An 18,510-nucleotide genomic window follows, 5' to 3' on the forward strand; every position below is an offset into this window, starting at 1 on the left:
ATGTGACTGTTATGCACAGAAATTAATACCTCAAAAAAGTTGCTTTTAAAAAGTACAGAATAGCCGGGCGTTGGTGGCGCACGCCTTTAATCCCAGCACTCGGGAGGCAGAGCCAGGCGGTTCTCTGTGAGTTCGAGGCCAGCCTGGGCTACCGAGTGAGCTCCAGGAAAGGCGCAAAGCTACACAGAGAAACCCTGTCTCAAAAAAAAAAAAAAAAAAACCAAAAAAAAAAAAAAATAAAATAAAAAAAAAAAATAAAAAGTACAGAATAATCCAGACAGTGGTGGCGCACGCCTTTAGTACCAGCACTCGGGAGGCAGAGGCAGGCGGATCTCTGTGAGTTCGAGGCCAGCCTGGTCTACAGAACGAGATCCAGGACAGGCACCAAGACTACACAGAAAAACCCTGTCTCAAAACAAACAAACAAGTACAGAATAAGGAGCTGGAGAGATGGCTCAGTGGTTGAGAACACTGGCTGCTCTTCCAGAGAACCTGGGTCCAATTCCTAGCACCCACACAGCAGCTCACAACTGTCTGTAACTCCAAGATCTGACCCCCTCACACAGACATACATGCAGCAAAATAAAAATAAATAATTTTTTTTTTAAAGTAAGGAATAAGCCAGGCATAATGGTGCATACCTTTAGTCCCAGCACTAGGAAGGAAGGAAGGAAGGAAGGAAGGAAGGAAGGAAGGAAGGAAGGAAGGAAGGAAGGAAGGAAGGAAGGAAAGACTCAGCAGTGAAGAGAATATATGGCTCTTGCAGGGGACCCAAGTCTGGTTCCCAGCACCCACATGGGGTAGCTCACAGCTGCCTATCACTCCAGCTCCAAGGCACCTACTCTCACATGTACACACACAAATACACATAAAGAAAAATAAAATGAATCTTTTAAAAATCAATTAATACTCCTGATAGTTGGTGATCACTTCATGTAAGTCTGGGTTTTAAACCTGATCTAGTCTATGCTTCCTGACCTCAAGCAAAGCAAGACTATCTCGTGCCTCTTTAATAGGCCCGCTGTGGGTAAATGTCATCTGTCTAAGACTAAGAACAAAGATTCTAGTACCAATTATAGAATAAGCTTAGGAAACCTGTTACAAGAGAGAAAACCAAGTCATTTGGCACAGGAGAGAATCAACCACAGAACTACACTAAGTTGACACAAGGGACAGGAATCAACCACAGAACTATTCTAGGTTTGCCTCTACCACCAAGGCTGGCATATAAGGTTGGTATATAATGGCCACCAAGGCTGGCCAATATAAATACTGCCAGTGTTTACCTAATGATACCAAGTGCCTGGCATTTTAATACTAGAAATATTGAACAGGAAACAGGAGACGTAGTCCCAGTGTGTCCTGTTCCAAGTTTTGTTTCTAATTCCTAAGCTTTATCATCTCAGCTACATTATGTACTCAGTAAAAACAAGCTGTAAACTTCAAAATGGGAGAATTTAGAAATCAGGAGTTCTTAGACCCAGAGTGATTAACCTGCAAGTTGGAAACTACTGATTAGCTGCACCAGGATTATGAAGTCATGGGAAGGCCAAGAAAGTTGTGTGGCCTTCAACAAGTATTTCTCTGGGGACAGCTCCTACAAGCTCCTTTCTTCAAAAGGAGCCAAAACTGACCTGTCTTGCTGTGCTTAAGAGTTACTTTATTCGAGATCATTTTTATTTACAAACAAAAGCCGGCAATGCAAGTATGCCTGTACAGATCTGGCCAGGTTTCAAATCTAGAGTCTGTCTCTATTCTTTAAACTCTACATCCCCAAGACTTGATGCCTCACGACTAATGCAAGGTGTTTTACAAGACAGCTGTGTCCAGGTCCACAAACTTACTGAAACACTTGGTAAATGTACGAAGCTTTGAGTCATAATGATGACATCTTCTGTTCCCAAATATATTAACCTGCTGACAACTTTGTGTAAGCCTTAGAGAACTTTAAACTGTGGGTTACCAATAGCGGTTCCTAGTGTTCATCCCAGGTCTGTCATGAACATCTCCCTTAGGCAATGACACAGAGACAGAAAGGAAAAGACCCACTACTTAGAAACACTAGGAATGGTGAGTCTGAATTCTCACGGTTGTTCTTTCTCTCTTTCTTTCCTTCTTTTTCATTTCAGGCGAGGTTTGAATTCCTCTTAGGAATCCTCGCTTTGGTCGGTCAATCGAGCACCCTAAACCAAGCAGGGAAAAAGCTAAGATTCCACGCACCTTCAAAGCGCCAGGTGCAGGCGCACGGAGGGGCGGAGACCACGGACAAGGGAAACTGGGATGAAAGTTGTGTCAGGGTGAGGAGGGAAAGGAGGGTACCGCCGGCGTGGATCCCAGGGAAGCCAGCAGGGATCGCAGGGGCGGCCTCTCGGGTCCTTTGGGGTTTGGGCCGCGGCTGGGCGCCTTCCCCAAGACCTCCAAACTGCAGGGAGCAGACTAGCCGAGGCACCCGCACCGCGCAGTCCGTCCCCACAGGGCCGCGCAGACCCCTAACTCGGGAGTCAAACTTAGAGACCCCGCAGGGCCGAAGTTGGCTCAGCCCGGAGCAGCTGTCGCGCCCCCGTCTCCACTCCCCGTCCCTATCCCCATCTCGCCAGGCCTTACTTTGAGCGCCAGGTGGTGGACGCGACCCAGGCCGGGGCCGACCAGCAGCGCCAGCAGCGCCAGCAGTGGTAGCAGCCGCAGACAGTAGGAGCCCGAGCAGCCGAGGGGAACCGGGGCGGCCATGTTTGTTCCAGCATCACCAGCTACTTCCTCTACCACCCACTTCCGGATCAAAGTGCGGCGTCCCGGAAGTGCTCTGGAAGGGGGCGCGGCCGCCAGCTCTGAGGTCCTTCAGCTCGTTATACTGCGAAATGCAACTCTGGGCACGGAGGGACCAGAGCTAGCCACCTCGGGACTTGTCAGTTGGCTTTCTCAGTGCAGACTTCCGGTGAAGCCCCTGTGAGGACCCTGAAGCGTTTGCCCAGAGCGGGGCAAGACCTCGCCCGGCTTGGGGACCGCACCAAAGGCTGGGACCCGCAGTGTCTGCCACACGCTCCCTGGCTGTTGACTGGCCTGTCGTGGTGGTAATATTGTAGAAATTGCTGGCTTGTCTTAGATCCCTTGATTTATTATTATCCTAGGCCCTTTACCACAAACCCAGGCGAAGAGTTGTAGTAATAGGATTCATCGAGTCCATATGAAGCAATCTACTAGGCTTTTTATTTTTTTAATGGCATTTAATCTTTGGGACAATCTAATCAGATAAGAGGTAGGTGTCATACTTCTCCCCTACTCTATCTGAGCTCTGAGAAATGGCCATTGGTCCAGGTTGAGCTGGGGATCACATGGAAATTTTTAAGTGATACATCACTTTGCCTCATGTGATTTCATGCCACCACTAGAGTCTGAGCCTTAATGTCTTCTGTTGTAGTCCCTGTAGAGACTTTGCTTCCGGTCCTTGGCAGTTGAGGACTTGGTAGTAGGTCCCTGATACATTGTTTATCAAGGAGTTACAGGAAACAAGTATATTAAAATTGCTGATAGTCAAGTTTGTTTAGTTTTTAAATTCTTTTAGTTTAGTTTAGTTTTTTGAAACAAGGTGTCTCTGTGTAACAGCTCTTGTCCTGGAACTCACTTTGTAGACCTGACTGGCCTCAAACTCACAGTGATCCACCTGCCTCTGCCTCCTGAGTGCTGGGATTAAAGGTGTGAGCCACCACTGCCAGGCGTTAGATTCTTGTTTTAACTGGACACACAAGTAATGTATGCAAGTGCGCTTGTGTGGTGTGTCTGTGTGTGTAATCATTTAAACAGAACAGGACACAATAAAAACCACTAGGAATCCCACTGCTAGGCAACCACCAATGTATAGGTGTGTTGACTCCTGTGACAGAATCAGATTCCTAAAACTTTTAACATAAGTTTTGTTTGTTTGTAATTTGTGTGTGTGTGTGTGTGTGTGTGTGTGTGTGTGTGTGTGTGTGTATCACATACAGGTACCTGAGAGGACCAGAAGATAGTGTCAGATCCTCTGGAGCTGGAGTTAATATGCAATTGTGAGTTGCCTGACATCATGGGTGCTGGAAACTGAACTCAGGTCCTCTGGAAGAGCAGTAAGTGCTCTTAACCACAGAGCAATGTCTCCAACGCAACATGATATATTTATAGATGTAATTACATATAGGAGGTAGATAGATAATTTAGTTTATTTTTATTTATGTGTCTGTGTGTATATGTGCCGAAGAGACTAGAAGAGAGCATCAGATTCCCCGGAGCTGGAGTTACAGGTGGCTGTGAGCTACAGTGTGCTCACAGTGTGAGTTACAGTATGTTTGCTAGGAACCCAATCTCCAGCCCTCTGGAAGTACAACAACAGCTGAACACAAAACAGTCAACTGAAAAAAATCACTTGGACTGGGCAATGGTGGCGCACGCCTTTAATCCCAGCACTTGGGAGGCAGAGCCAGGTGGATCTCTGTGAGTTCGAGGCCAGCCTGGTCTACAGAGCGAGATCCAGGACAGGCTCCAAAACTACACAGAGAAACCCTGTCTCAAAAAAAACAAAAAAACAAAACAAAACAAAAAAAAAATTGTCAAAAAAAATTCACTTGGAGCCAGGCAGTGGTTTAATCCCAGTACTCAGGAGGGAGAGGCAGGTGAAACTCTGTGAGTTCGAGGCCAGCCTGGTCTACAGAGCGAGTCCCAGGATAACCAGGGCTGTTACACAGAGAAACCCTATCTTGGGAAAAAAAAAAAATTCACTTGGAGCTGGCAGTGGTGGCCCACACCTTTGATCCACAGGTGAATCTCTGAGTTCAAGGCCAGCCAGGAATATGCAGCGAAACCCTATCTCAAAAAAAAAAAAAAGAAAAGAAAAAATAAAAGAAAGGAAGAAAAAATTCCCTTGGTTGGTTGGGGCTACCCTGTCTAATAAAAAAAAAAAATCACAAACCACTTGGGAAAATACAGAAGCGCAGAACTGAAGTGAGCCGGGGCTCCAGAAGGTCTCAGTTTCCTCTGTGTGTGCACAATCTTCAAAACTGACAAATCTCAGCCGGGCGGTGGTGGTGCACGCCTTTAATCCCAGCACTCGGGAGGCAGAGCCAGGCGGATCTCTGTGAGTTCGAGGCCAGCCTGGGCTACCAAGTGAGCTCCAGGAAAGGCGCAAAGCTACACAGAGAAACCCTGTCTCGAAAAACCAAAAAAAAAAAAAAAAAAAAAAAAAAAAAAAAAAAAAAAAAAAAAAAAACTGACAAATCTCCTAACCCTTCCCCTGACTAAAATCCAGTGCAAGCTCAGCCGCACCCTCTTCAAAGGCGAAAGTAGAACATGTAGGTGGAGGCACAGGTTGTAGTTTATCTTAAAATACCTTTAAGTTTCATGGGAGGGAAAGGCAGTGACTACTGGCTGGTGGCTGTCCTTTATTCCCTTCCCTTGGGTCTTGGGCCATCTCTTTTGAATATGCAGTCTTCCTTGTTTGAACAGGATTTTCATCTAATCCCACCCCCTTGACAGATAATGGAACCTCCAGCAGGAAACTCTAGAATTAATCTTTTGCAGCTCTATGCGGAGAGATGAGAAATTGTTTTCTAAGTGAACTTAATTGGTTATGTGATCTATATGTATATTATGCCATCTAAAATCAGGAAAGACTTACAAGGTGTGTATTTTCTTTTTTCAGATGAAGTTTGGTTGGATTAACTAATTCAGAGGCAGTCTGATCCTGTATAATGACCCGCCAGCACACTCATGCAAAACCCTCATCCTGCCGTGCTGTAGAAAGGCCGTTGCATGCTGTGTTAGGCTGGAAGGCTCTGGAGGTAACCCAGATTTGTCCACTTTATTTAACAGGTATGAAATCGGTGCCAGAGAACATTATGTGACTTTCCAAAGATCACACAGCCTTTTGGGTAGCTTTAGTGGGCATCTGTAAAACCAGGACTGAAACTTCAGTTGCTACAGAAGTAGATCTGGGCCTCTTGCCCAATATTATGAACGGCTTTGTAATTTAAAAAAAAAAAAAAAAAAAGAGTTATTATTCCATTTTTATTTTGTGTATGTGTGTGAGTGGGGGAGTGCAAGTGATTGCAGGTTTCCTTGAGGCCAAAGAGGGTTCTAGAACCCCTGGAGCTGGAAAGTGGAAATGAGCCCCATGAGATGGGTGTTAGGAACCAAATTCAGGTCCTCCATAAGAGCGGTCCATACCCTTAACTGCTGACCTGCCTCTCCAGCCTCAGCTTTCTGAGTTTTGTAACTTCGTATTTTAAAAAGGGTAACAAGCTGGTGTGGTAACATAGCTGTGACCCCAGGACAGAAGTCTGAGGTAGAAGTCACGTGCTAGGGATGTACTTTAGCAGCCTAGCAAGTGTGTGAATGAGGTCTTGGGTTCAGTCCCCCACACCGGAACATTCAAAACATGAAAAAGAGTAAGAATGTGAAAAATCTAATACTTTGTTTAGGGAAGCAAGAAGAAAGGCCAAAGACAATTAAGGAAAAAAATTTAAATATTTATTTATGTATATGTGTGTGTGTGTGCCTGAGTGTTTATGTATACATGCCATATGCATGCAGAAGCCTGCAGAGGCCAAAAGATAGCATCAGATCCTCTGAATCTGGAGTTACAGATGGTTGTTGGCCACCGTGTGGGTGCTGGGAATTGGAACTGGGTCATCTGGAAAGGCAGTTTATGCTCTTAATTATTGAGCCGTTTCTACTTAAGTGAATTTTACTTTAAAATGTTAAGTAACCACATGAATTTTTCAGTGAGTTTTTCCTTTTTGATGTTGTAGTGCTGAGGCTTCATGCATACTAGACAGGTCTTCATTTCCTGAGCTATATTCCCATCCTGTTTTTCACTTTTTAAAGTCCAGTGCCCAGTTGATAATAATATCCTGGACTAGAGAGATAGCTCAGCACTTCAGAGCACTTAGTGATTTTGTAGAGGACTGGAGTCATTTCCTAGAACCCACATGGTGACTAACAACCACTTATAACCTCTTCTGGCCTCCATGGGCACCTGGCACACACACACATGCAGACATACACATAAATATAATAATAATAAAAGTCAGCCATGATGGCACATGCCTCTAATCCTAGCACTTGGCAGGCAGAGGCAAATGGATCTCTGTGGGTTTGAAGCCAGCCTGGTCTACATAGTGAGTTCCAGGACTGTCAGAGCTGCGTAGTGAGACCCTGTCTCAAAATAATAATAAGGTGGGACTGGAGAAATGACTCAGTGGTTAAGGGCTTGGTTACTTATCCAGAGTAACCAAGTTCAGTTCCCAGCACCCACATCAGGAAGCTCACAACCACCTGTCACTCCAGCTCCAGAGGATCCAATGTCTTCTTCTGGCCTCCATGGATGCCCTGCCCCCGCCACACACATACACATATACACACATAAGTAAAAATAATAAAGACCAATAAATAATAAAGTTCAATAGCACTTTTTAGAAGGTATGTCTTTAAATTTGACTAATATTAAAAACAGAATGTCCAGGTATCCTCATTTCCTCTTAGTGGTGGTAAAATATCTATTCCAAAGAAGAATTTTGCTTTGTTGTGGTAAAACTGTAGCCAGACCTTAAATCTTTAGGATTCCTTCATTTTTAAACCTGGAAATTATGACAACCCCTCCACAGGACCACACCAATCAGATGTGGTCAGTTTGTGAGAATGTCTGTCTCTGTGTGTTTGGGAACTCTGTGGACTCCAGTGGTTATTTTGAAATCCAGAGGAAGGAGCATGAAAAGCCCCTGACAAAGTCTTTGAAAACCTATTACAAGAAGTCAGTGTGGAATGTTCTAGCAACACTGGGTCCCGGAAAGGTATAACACATGACTGCCTAGGTTCCAGCAAAGGACATTTGTGTAACCAGGACGCTGCACCCAGCCTATCTTGTTGAGTAATAAAACAAGTTGTGCCTGTTTCTCCCATGGCAGCAATTTCCAGGGGGCATTAAACCAAGGCACTGACTGGAAAAGCCTGAGGTTAGGAAGGGCAGAGCTCCTAACCCTGGCTCTGAGCCTTGCTATCTTAATCAGGAGCCTTTACAGTTTGCAGGATCAGTTCAAGGTTGCCACTGGCAGGAAACTCGGGTTTGAGTTCAAACTTGTAGTTCGAATACAATGCTATTGATAATATTTACCCCAGGCTTGGACTGTTGGAGAAAATAAGACATAACTGCATTTGGTTTTCCTTTTACCAAAGTTTGTATTACATTTATTTATGTGTGTATTGCGGGAGGGGCACATGCCATGGAGAATGTGTGGAGGTCAGAGGGTGATGTTCAAAAGTCTGTTCCCACTTTCCACCATAGTCACCGGGATAGAACTCAAGTCGACAGGTTTGACAGCAGCTCCTTTACTGCTGAACTGTCCCACGGGTCTGTCTGTCTTTTCAGAAGAATTCTTAGACCCCAAAGCTAACGCCATAAGGAACCAGAGGCTTCTCAGGGCCTGGTGACACCATTGGCCATGTCTTCCAGATTGCAGTGGAGAATCTCAGGCATCTCTTCAGACACAGAGAGGAAACCCTGGAGAGCATCTTTTTGGAAACTGGGAAGATGTCGTTCCAGTGGCGCCCACATACCTTCTGAGGGCTGAAGGTTGTGATGGAAATAAATCTGAGAACCACTTGTCAACCTGGGGACACTGTCTACAACCTGCCCAGCTCCAGGCAGCCCGTGTTTTATGACTTATGGAGTCTTCACAGACCTTCAGAGAACTCAGCCGTAGGGTATTAAAATCTACTTGCAGTTTTAAGATTGCACTCGCTAGAAAGTTCCTAGTTCTTCCTTTTCGCTGCTTCCTGGGGTCCTGAGTATGTACAGCCAGTTCTCAATTTACCATGGCTCAACAAACATTGTTGTGGGATCTTGGAATACTAAATGCATTCTTTGTACTCAGGTCATTTCAAAGCCAGCCTTGGCTACATAGTGAGTTTGAGATCCACCTAGACTACATAAGACCCTGTCTTAAAAAAAAACAAACAGTAAGCCAGGCTTGATGGCATACCCCTCTAAGCACTCAGGAGGCAGAGGCAGGCAGATCTGTGAGTTCCAGCCAGCCAGAGATCACAAAATATAAAAGTTTGTAGGAGTTTATTGAGACTTAACTCCACTGTGAATTAAGCTAAACTCAAATAGAAACCATTGTGGCGGGGGTGGGGGTGGGGTACTGGGATGTCATTAGGAAACTCTCGTGATAGACAGCCAGTCATCTTGGCCTGCTGTTCAGGCCTAAGGATCTAGCAATAGCAGCAGTGTGTAAGACATTGCTTCCTTGCTGTGGCACACAGGAGGAGAGAAAAGGAAACTCGTATTTGTGCTCTCTTTGCTAAGCACTTGGCAGATATCTTCTTTTAGTATTTGAAGAGGCCATGAGGTCATTGGAGAGGAAACTGAGGTTGGGGGAAGGGACGCTCTTCAGCTGCTCGTCCCGAGCTCTGCATGTCTGAACCACACTAAAGCGTGTGCTTGTCCAGTGCTTCAGCCTCCTGGGAGTCTGTGAAGCTCGGATGGTGTAAGTGGTCAGAAGGTACACACCTAGTAAGGACGGGACACTGGGATCCCCACCTGCTTCAGGATACACACACACACACACACACACACACACACACACCCATCTGCCACTGAACAGGTACCTATAAACCTTGAGTGAGATGCTCATTAATTCCATACAGGGTTAGAACTGTCCAAATCTCTGCTAGATTTGCCTCTGACTGCTCAGAAGTATCTATGGAAGTAGGAGGATCACCTACCGAAGTTCTGAGCCAGCCTGGGCTACAGAGTAAAATCTTGTCTCAGAAAATAAGGGCTCAGAAGATGGCTCAGCCAGTAAAGGCACCTGCCACCAAGCCTGATGACCTAAAATCAATCCCTGGGAACCACATGGTAGAAGGAGAAACCCAGCCCCACAAGTTGTTCTCTGACCTCTACACGTGTGCTCTATGTGCAAGCCCCCACACACATGCTAAGTGAACAGGAAATATAATAACATTTAAAAACAAAGCAAACCAAGCAGACCGAAGCCTGTGCAAGTAGCGTCTGTGTTGTGATTGTTCAGATGCCTTCCTTAGGGTTGACCCCTTCCGGGCCATCAGATTAGTCAAAGGCAAAGACCATAACTTTGTGAATCAAGGTGGAGCAGGTGTGCGGCTGTGGTGAGCCCAGCATTTGCATAGGGTGAACACCCCTGTTAAAAGATCAATGCTGCATTTCTCTTCCCTATTCTGAAGCTTTTGACTCGAAGCACTTTCCAGTTGCTGTCCAGACTTAAAAAGTGAAAGATACTTCAAGTGTACCCAGTTAACTTGGCTCCTGCACCTCCTGTGGCTTTCACAGGTCCCATAACAGTTTCTGCTTACTCATAACAAGTTCCGTCTTCAGGCATCTCTCCCTCTGCAGTTCCTTCCGCTCCTTTCTCTTTAGGGCACAGGTTGCTCTACCTCCTGGCTAGCCTATTTTTTGCAAGTCCACCACAACACAGGCAGGGTCTTGCTAAGTAACTGGCCATTTCCAGCTTGGAGCAAACACACCCCGTGGCATTGTTGGGGCTGGGCAGACAGCTCGGTGTGGCTAAGAGCACAGGTTTGCTTCTCAGCACCCTCGCTGGCCTCCAAGGGCACCAAACGCCAGGGTGGTGCACTGATCGACATGCACATGCAACACCCGCACACGTTAAAAAAGAAACCTAACCAAAAAACACCACTGTGGCATTGTTCATTAACATTGTTTACATTGCCAAGCCCTCCAACGCACCCTGGCCATTAATCTGCCTTGGCAGGGAGGTGGCCGACTGGCCATCCTGACTCTCACATATCTGGCAGTCTAGGGAGTAAAGAGTGCTCAGACCTGGGAAATGTGGAAACAATATTTAAACAGACACAAAGGGTGGGGGAGGGCTTGTAACCGACAAAAGAGCCTGAAACAGTTTTGATAGTTTAGATGTAACTACCCAGCAAAGGAAGTAGGAAGTCCTGAGGTTTGAGGCAAGGTTCTCAGCTCCACCTCTCCTTCCTTTTTCTTTCTTTCCTTTTACTTTTTAAACAAATTATTATTATTTTGTGTTTGTTTTGGTTGTTTTTTTTGTTTTGTTTTTGTTTTTTGGTTTTTTTTTTTTTTTTTTTGAGACAGAGTCTCACTATTGTAGGCCTTGGCCTGAAACTCACTATGTAACCCAGGCCTTTAACTCATAGAAAAGATCCAACTGCCTCTGCCTCACACCACACTCTTTATATTTTTATTTTATTTTAGTCAAGGTTTCACTTTGATGTCCAGGTTAGCCTGCTTGGTACTTACTATGTGGCTCAGGTTAGCCTCTTCCTGTCCTTTCTCAGGAGTGTTGAGACTACAAGTATAGGCCACCACACACTGGGCTGAGATTCACCCTTCGAGAAGAATTAACCCCTTGAAGGAAGATGAAGAGGTCAAAGAGAGCAGGAAGTGGAGAAACCATTTAGAAGAGGGACCTGTGGGGCTGGAGAGATGGCTCAGTGGTTGGGAGCACTGAGTGCTTTTTCAGAGGACCCGTGTTCAATTCCCAGCACCCACATGGCGACTAACAACTGTCTGTAACTCCAAGATCTGACCCCCCCCAGACATATATGTAGTTAAAACACCAATGTACATAAAGTAAGAATAAATAAATTATTTAGAAGAAGAGGAGGAGGAGGAGGAGGAGGAGGGACCTGTTCCTGAGGCCATGGCTCTGGAGGAAAGGTCTCAGCAGTAGCATTCAGAGAAAGAAAAGTCGTGGAAACAGTTGGAAGCCCCCAGATTCCTCACACCTTGTGAGCAATGACATCCTGTGGCGCTTTGGAAGGGTTAATGAGATGGTCTCCATTCTGTACCAGCCACCCACTGGCCAGTTTACCTCCTTGGCTCACACCACTAGGGCAGGACTGGCAGATACTGCCTCCCTTTGGCAGCTGGGGCTCTCCTAATAGAGGTGAGATCCGTCCAAGACCAATGAGCTCGGAGGCTGGATTTGAACCCTCCAAGTTCTCAGGGGGGCCCTAGAGAGTCTGCTGTCCTTCAGCGGAGTAACAGAACTTCACTGCTGAGATTCCTGGACGAACAATTAGGAAAGGGCTTGTTCCACAGATTGTAACTCTTTGAGCGCTGATCCCAGAGTTCCTTCCCTGGTTTCCCGGATCTGCTCGGTCTCTATTTGCCTCAACGTCCCTGTGTACACAGTGCACGACGTCACGGTTCCAGGCCCCACTTCCACGCACGCTGACGGGCTCCCTGGGCCTCCGCAGTAGCTGGATGGTGGGAGAAGCCGCTCCGGGAGCCTCTAAAGTGGGCGTCGGTGGCCGCCGGGCAAAAGTTCTGAAATTCAAAGCTGTGCTGGGAGCGGTAGGTGGAGGGCAGACCGCGTTGGAGCGTCGTGATCCCGAGCCGGCCAGTCTGCAGGCAGTGAACGCGGGTCCCGACAGCGTAGGGCACGCTGGCTGCCGAAAACCGACGACTTGGAGAAGTACTGAGAGGCTCGCGTCCTTCCGGACCCCCGGGCAACCCAGCCAAAGGGAGCCTGGGGGCGGGACGGTACACGCGAACTGTCAGTCCGGCCCCTCCCCGCCCCGCCTTTCGTCCCGCCCCACCCCGCCCCTCGGCTCCGGTGCGGGGCGGGCGCGCTGCGGCGGTCGCTGCTGCTTCCTTGGGCCATTTTGCTCCGCGCGGAGAGACGAGAGGTGGAGAGCCAGGGCTAGAGGAGGCACGGGCCGGAGGAAACGACGGGCGGCGGACTTTCCGCATTCGCAGTGTCCGCAGGGGCTTAGCGATCGCCGGCGAAGGGGGTAAGGGGGCCCCTTCCCGGTCCCTGCACCATGAGCTGGGGCACCGAGCTTTGGGTGAGTGAGGGGCCGGGCCGCGGGCGGGCCTGGGCGGGAGGCGCGGCGAGGGGCCTCGGCGCGCGTCGTCGCCCAGCGAGGAGGGAACGTGGATCGGGTGGCCCCGGCGGCCTTGGGGTGGCGCAGGGCTCGGTCCCAGCTCCCGGAGCGGCGACCTGCGGGCAATCCCCGGGGGCGTGGGGCCCGCGCCGTGCCGGGCTGCGTAATTGCGCGCGCCCCTGGCCAGAGCTCTGGGGCAGATCTGTGCTTTGGGGTGCGGGCGGATCCCGCGCTGCTCCCGGGGGCGGGGCGGCCTGGCAGGCTCCGGGTTTCGGGTCTTGGCTTTGGGGGTGCCGCGAGCGAGGGGTGAGGTCTTCTCTCTGGAAGTGAGGACTTTAGACCCGGAGCGTTGGGGCACACTTGTAATTCTTTGGGGACAGCCCAGATCCTGATTTTGAGGGGGGCTGCGGCGTTTGATCCGCAGGAGGACAGCGGTAGGGGAGATCATAGGATACCATGAAGGGCCGGTTGCCGGGAACCTGTTTCTGTCCTGCTACCCAGAGGAAACGGTTTTAAGAGGGGTTAGCCTCGCAGGATCCTTCGTTTTGGGGTGCAGGTGGGTTAGCGAGCAGCTTGGCGTCTGGAAACGGTCCCACCGAGGGCGGTCAGAGGACGCCAGGGCAGCCCTCAGGCCATCTCTGGGAAAGAGAGGCTGTTGGCCGAGGGACAGGGCCTGTTGCCCTGCCTTCCTCTGGACTCCAGCACCTGGAAAGGCTGGGCATAGGCTGGCAGTGCAGTGGCCTGGGTGAAGGTGGGGACGAAACCGCGGTTATTGCGCCGAAATGTGCCCATGACCAGTCATTCTCAGTGATGGATTCCAAAGTGCCCGCTGACTACCTTTCTGAATTCCATTTGTGAAGGGTGTGGAGGAGAAAGTGTGGGATGGTGTTGCCGTCCAAGATGAGGCCAAGAAATGTCATGTCAAAATAAAACAAGGTTAGGGCAATTAGGGAAATGCAGGGCATCTTCCTTAATTTTTTTCTTTTGCTTTAATTGTTTTTTACATAACCGTTTCTTAGACTAAAGTATTCTGTTAATACTAGAATCCTGGGAGTACTGGCCCTTAAATCGGGAGAACTCATTCTATAAACATCCTCTGTCAAAAGAATTCCCATTCATTCAGCTGTCAAAATGTCAGGTGACGTGTGCAAAATACCCACTTTGAAAAAATTAAATTAGCACATATTTTGAAGTACTTGTACAAACCTACGTTAGGCAAAACGGTGGGCCTCTGAGTGCTCTGTGTTTTCTTATTTCCACTGCCCTCAGTTTTGTTTTGGGGTTTTGTTGTTTGTTTGTTTTGGTTTTGGTTTTTTTGTTGTTATTGTTGATTTTCTGTTTTGTTTTTGTTGTCCGGGTGGGGGCACATCAGAAGTCCTGGTCAGCAGCAGAACTGAAGTCTGGGCATGTGCTCCCCCTCACTTATTCAAACAGCGGGATGGTTCCTGAGTGATTGAGAGAGTAGACATTTCATAGCCATGTTGGAGAATGTTCTAGCAGGGTGATCTAGAGGGTAGGTGGCTGGAGGAAGAAGCATGACTGAGCTTCCTGCCTATCTTTTGAAAATGGAAGACAGGAAGTCAAAGACAAGAGCAGCCCTGGCAGCTCACCCCTGTAATCCCAAGGTTGGAGAGGCTGAGGCAGGAGGATTGTTGTGAGTGTGCATCCAGCCTGGAGGACACAGTGAGTCCCAGATCAGCTGGGGACTACATGGCAAGCCCCTGTCTGAAACAGCAAAGACCTGCTGAGATGTGACTGTGGTAAAACACTTGCCTGGCGTCCATGAGGTTCCAGGGTCAAACCCAGTACCAGAGGCTCAGAGAAAAAAGAGAACACCTGAGAAATATTGTTAATAAAAGAGATAGGAAATATTTGGATTGATTTTACATGGTAAACTTATGTGTTTACTTATGGCCAATAACAAATTGGCCAGTCATATTATATACGAAGTCTATGGCCATGAAAAAAGGGTGGTTTTGTTTTCTGTTTTGTTTTTAAAGCATGCTGAGTGCAGGCTTTTGCCTTTGGATAGCTTATAGTTTAATGGAGGGAATGGGTTAGCATGTTAGGACACTATCATGAAAAACTGATGCAAAATCTGTGTCTTAAGGCCAACATGTCAACTATCAGTTATCTTAGCTTTTTTTTAGCAGTTTTTAAAAAATTATTTGTTTATTTATTTTATGTATATGAGTGCGCTATCTGCATGTACGATTTTATGCCAGAAGAGGTCATCAGATCCCACTATAGATGGCTGTGCGTCACCATGTGGTTTTTGGGAATTGAACTCAGTCAGGACCTCTGGAAGAGCAGCCAGTGCTCTTAAACGGCTGAGCCCCTAATTTTTATTATTATTATTATTTAGCAGTTTTCAAGGAAAAAAGAAAAAGGAAGGAGGGAGGGAGGGAGGGAGGGAGGGAGGGAGGGAGGGAGGGAAGGAAGGAAGGAAGGAAGGAAGGAAGGAAGGAAGGAAGGAAGGAAAGAAGGAAGGAAGGAAGGAAGAAAGGAAGACAGAAAGAAAGAAAGCCAGCCCAGAGGAAGGAAGGGAATTGGGGCTGAAGAAGCTGTCTGTGTGTCTAGTGGTCACCGGCTTGGCGATGTACAGTGCGCCTGGCAGCCAGGCTGAGGCCCTGATTAAGGGCTTTCCTTACATGATGGCTTTGGGACCTGGCTCATGTGTAATGAGATAATGATGGGGTGCTAAAGCCTCACTTGGAAGAATGATGCTTCTAGATGGAGTGGCACATTTTGGGTGGCCATGAGGGATTGGTGGCAGGTGGCCGCAGCTCTCATGGACCTTCACTGATCTTAAGATTCTATACAGTTTTGGGACTTTAGTAAAAGTCCTCCAAGGCCCTAAAAAGCTTCTGGCTCCGAACACTCATTCTACATGAAAAGCCCACACTTAAGCCACATCCTGCTTTGTTAAGGAGTAAAACATTTCTAAAAACTGTTTATGGCAGAAAGCATTCACAGTCTAGGTGAGCTTTGAAAAACTATAAAATGTCAGGAAGTTATAAAAATTAATGCAAAACTCATAGTTTATAACTTAGATTCATGTATGTGTATTTAGGGCTTGTATTTTTGTATCAAAGGAATGTAATAAAGCCAGGCCTGCTGGTTCAGGTCTGTAATCCCAGCTAGTGGGAGGCTGAGACAAGAGGATTGAAAGTTCAAGGCCTGCCTGGGCGACTTAAAGTGGGAATCTGTGTCAATAATTTCAGAGCACAGAAAGGGGTGGAGACATGGCTCAGTGGGAGAGGGCTTGCAGAGCACACGTGAAGAAGCCCTGAGTTCTGCCCCTGGTGCTGGCGTGGGGAGAGGACAAGACAGAGTAGACATGGCAGTTTTAAATGTTAATTACTTACTTTAGTTTTGGTTTTTGTTTGGTTTGGTTTGAGACAGTGTCTAACTGGGTAGTCCTGGCTGACATGGAGCTCACTGTGTAGACAAACTGGCCTCAAACTAACAGAGATCCTCCTGTCTCTGCCTCCTTAAATGGCAGGTTTGGTTTGTTTTGTTTTGGGGGGATTTTCAAGATAGCCCTGGCTGTCCAGGAACTTACACTATAGACTAGGCTGGCCTTGAACTCACAGAGATCTGCCTGGCTCTGCCTTCTGAGCGCATGGATTAAAGGTGTGCGCCATGACCGCCCAGCCAGGGTATTTTTATGTGGATACCAGCGGTCATGTTCTTCATGGTGACAGGTGAGCCAGCTTCCCAGCCCCAGCTTGTTGACATTGTGGTCACTGAGGTGACAAGAACTCATCACGTCAGGGTCATTAGGGTGACTTTTCGTTGTTATTCCTGATTATTGGAAGGCAATGACAGGTTACTAAGCCATCAGCTCACCTATTTTTTTTTTAAAGCTTTCTCGTTAGTGTGAAATATATAAAAAAAAAAAAAAAATTGGAAAATTCAGCTTTTGTCTTTACTCCAAGTTTGCAGCTGACTCAGGGACAGGACTAGATTTTGCCATCTCCTAGTATCCTGTCTGCCCTCTTTAATCTTTGCTCAGGATGCTCATGAGGAATGAATTAGCCAGGTATAAATAAAGGAAAATGGAGAAACCTGAAAAGCACACGCTGGTTAGCATCCTAAGAAGCCACCTGCAGAGATGATGTGTATATTTTTTCTAGCTATGTTTTTAAGATGGAGTCCGGCATATCACGTATACGGATGCCGCCACCAATGTTGATGGTGGCGTGTGCTTTTTAAGAGGCAGCAGTGTGAGCTGAGCATGGTCGCTCAGGACTTTTACTTTAATCCCAGCACTCCGGAGGCAGAGGCAGGGGGATCTTTGAGTTCCAGACCATCCAGAGCTACACAGTGAGACCCTGTCTCAGAAATGAGGTATCAATGTATGGTGTGCTTCAAAACACTTCCGGGGCAACTCAGTGAAATTCTTGTCTCTAAATAAACAGTACAAGAGGCTACAGATTTGGTTCAGAGGTAGAGAGCTTGTGCAGTGTGCACGAGGCCCTGGGCTCCATCTACTGTCCTGGGAACAAGGCCTGGCTTGATATAGGAGCTTAATAAATATTTATTAAATGAATGGGTGAATCCCTTCCCCCACTTTTGGTTTAAAATTTGATTCTTAAAACTCAGGTCAACCTAATCACAATACTTACCTGCATTTTGGCAAATATATACGTATATATGTATATTATTATATACAAAACTATGTGTAACATGCATACATGTTATTATATTGTATGTATGTGTGTGTATATACATATATATTCCTGGACACCTTAAAAAATAGGTTAACTTTTTTAGAACAGCTTGAGAGTCCCAGTAGAAGTGAGCAGGTGATGCGGCGATTGTCACCTCCCTGGTGCCCTTTGAACTCACTCCCAAATGAGGAGTCTGCCACTTTGTCACTTTCGTTCCTCACACGTGCTTTGGCACATGCTTCCACTCATACCACGCACACAAACACACACATGCACACGAATATAAACATTGTTTTTGAAAAGCAGTTTCTTCCCTGTGGGTCATAGCACTCGTGCCTGGAAGCTGAGTTATATTAGGACACTTTATAATGTGTTAAGGTGTTAAACTAGATGATACCGATTCTTTTTTTCAACCGGAAGTACTGAGGATTAACAGTTTCTGGTTGGGGAGAGGCGTGAACTCTCCTGCCCAGTGACTTCTAAATGTAGGTAGAACATTAACAGCGGTTCACAGTTCTTCCTTACCCTTCAGAGGTTTCTGTTTGGGATGACCACCGCAAAGCCAGCAGCATGGACAGTTGTCCCCCAGCTGTGCTGAGTGGAGCAGAAGGACCTTGGAGGAGAGACCTCTGAAGTCTAGTTGAATTCAGTCACTGCTGTTCCTTCTCGGGGCAGGCTTTGCACTCAGCCCTTCTGGTGAGGAGACGCAAAGCCAGCCCACGGCAGACTAGGACTGTTCAGTCAACCCACCCTGCAGTCTGTGCATTGGTCCTGAAGATGTGAATGTGCTGTGTCCAGGCTAGCATATTCTCTGAGACCCCTGCATCTGTGGACCCGTGCTGGCTGTGGGACGCCCCGGAGCTCACGCCTGGCTTTGGTGAGTCGTAGAAAGTGTTCCTCTGAAGGACAGGTCCATTGTGGCGTCCCAACTCCTGGCTCAGCCCTGGTGCCGTGT

General features: G+C 47.3%; 2 protein-coding genes across 24 annotated transcripts in view; one reads left to right on the forward strand and one right to left on the reverse strand.

Moving 5' to 3' along the window:
• Gpr107 (G protein-coupled receptor 107) overlaps window positions 1–2,770 on the reverse strand; it is a 65,778-nt gene extending 63,008 nt beyond the window's left edge. The window contains exon 1 of one of the 2 annotated variants that reach the window (XM_006983438.4): window positions 2,605–2,770. In XM_006983438.4, the coding sequence (XP_006983500.2) occupies window positions 2,605–2,727 (123 nt within the window). In that variant the 5' untranslated portion in view covers window positions 2,728–2,770. The remainder of the gene's footprint in view (window positions 1–2,604) is intronic. The other variant, XM_076568973.1, reaches the window with a different exon arrangement.
• Window positions 2,771–5,720: 2,950 nt separating this feature from the next.
• Window positions 5,721–18,510, forward strand: part of Fnbp1 (formin binding protein 1) — a 131,311-nt gene continuing 118,521 nt past the window's right edge. For 11 of the 22 annotated variants that reach the window (XM_042274928.2, XM_076568966.1, XM_076568967.1 and 8 more), the window contains exon 1: window positions 12,605–12,840. In XM_042274928.2, coding sequence (XP_042130862.1) covers window positions 12,817–12,840 — 24 coding nt within the window. In that variant the 5' untranslated portion in view covers window positions 12,605–12,816. Of the gene's footprint in view, window positions 5,836–12,601; window positions 12,841–18,510 lie in introns of those variants that run through there. The other 11 variants (XM_076568972.1, XM_016001977.3, XM_016001978.3 and 8 more) reach the window with 3 other exon arrangements.

Source organism: Peromyscus maniculatus, chromosome 4 (assembly GCF_049852395.1).
Source record: "Peromyscus maniculatus bairdii isolate BWxNUB_F1_BW_parent chromosome 4, HU_Pman_BW_mat_3.1, whole genome shotgun sequence".
Classification (NCBI taxonomy): Eukaryota; Metazoa; Chordata; class Mammalia; order Rodentia; family Cricetidae; genus Peromyscus; species Peromyscus maniculatus.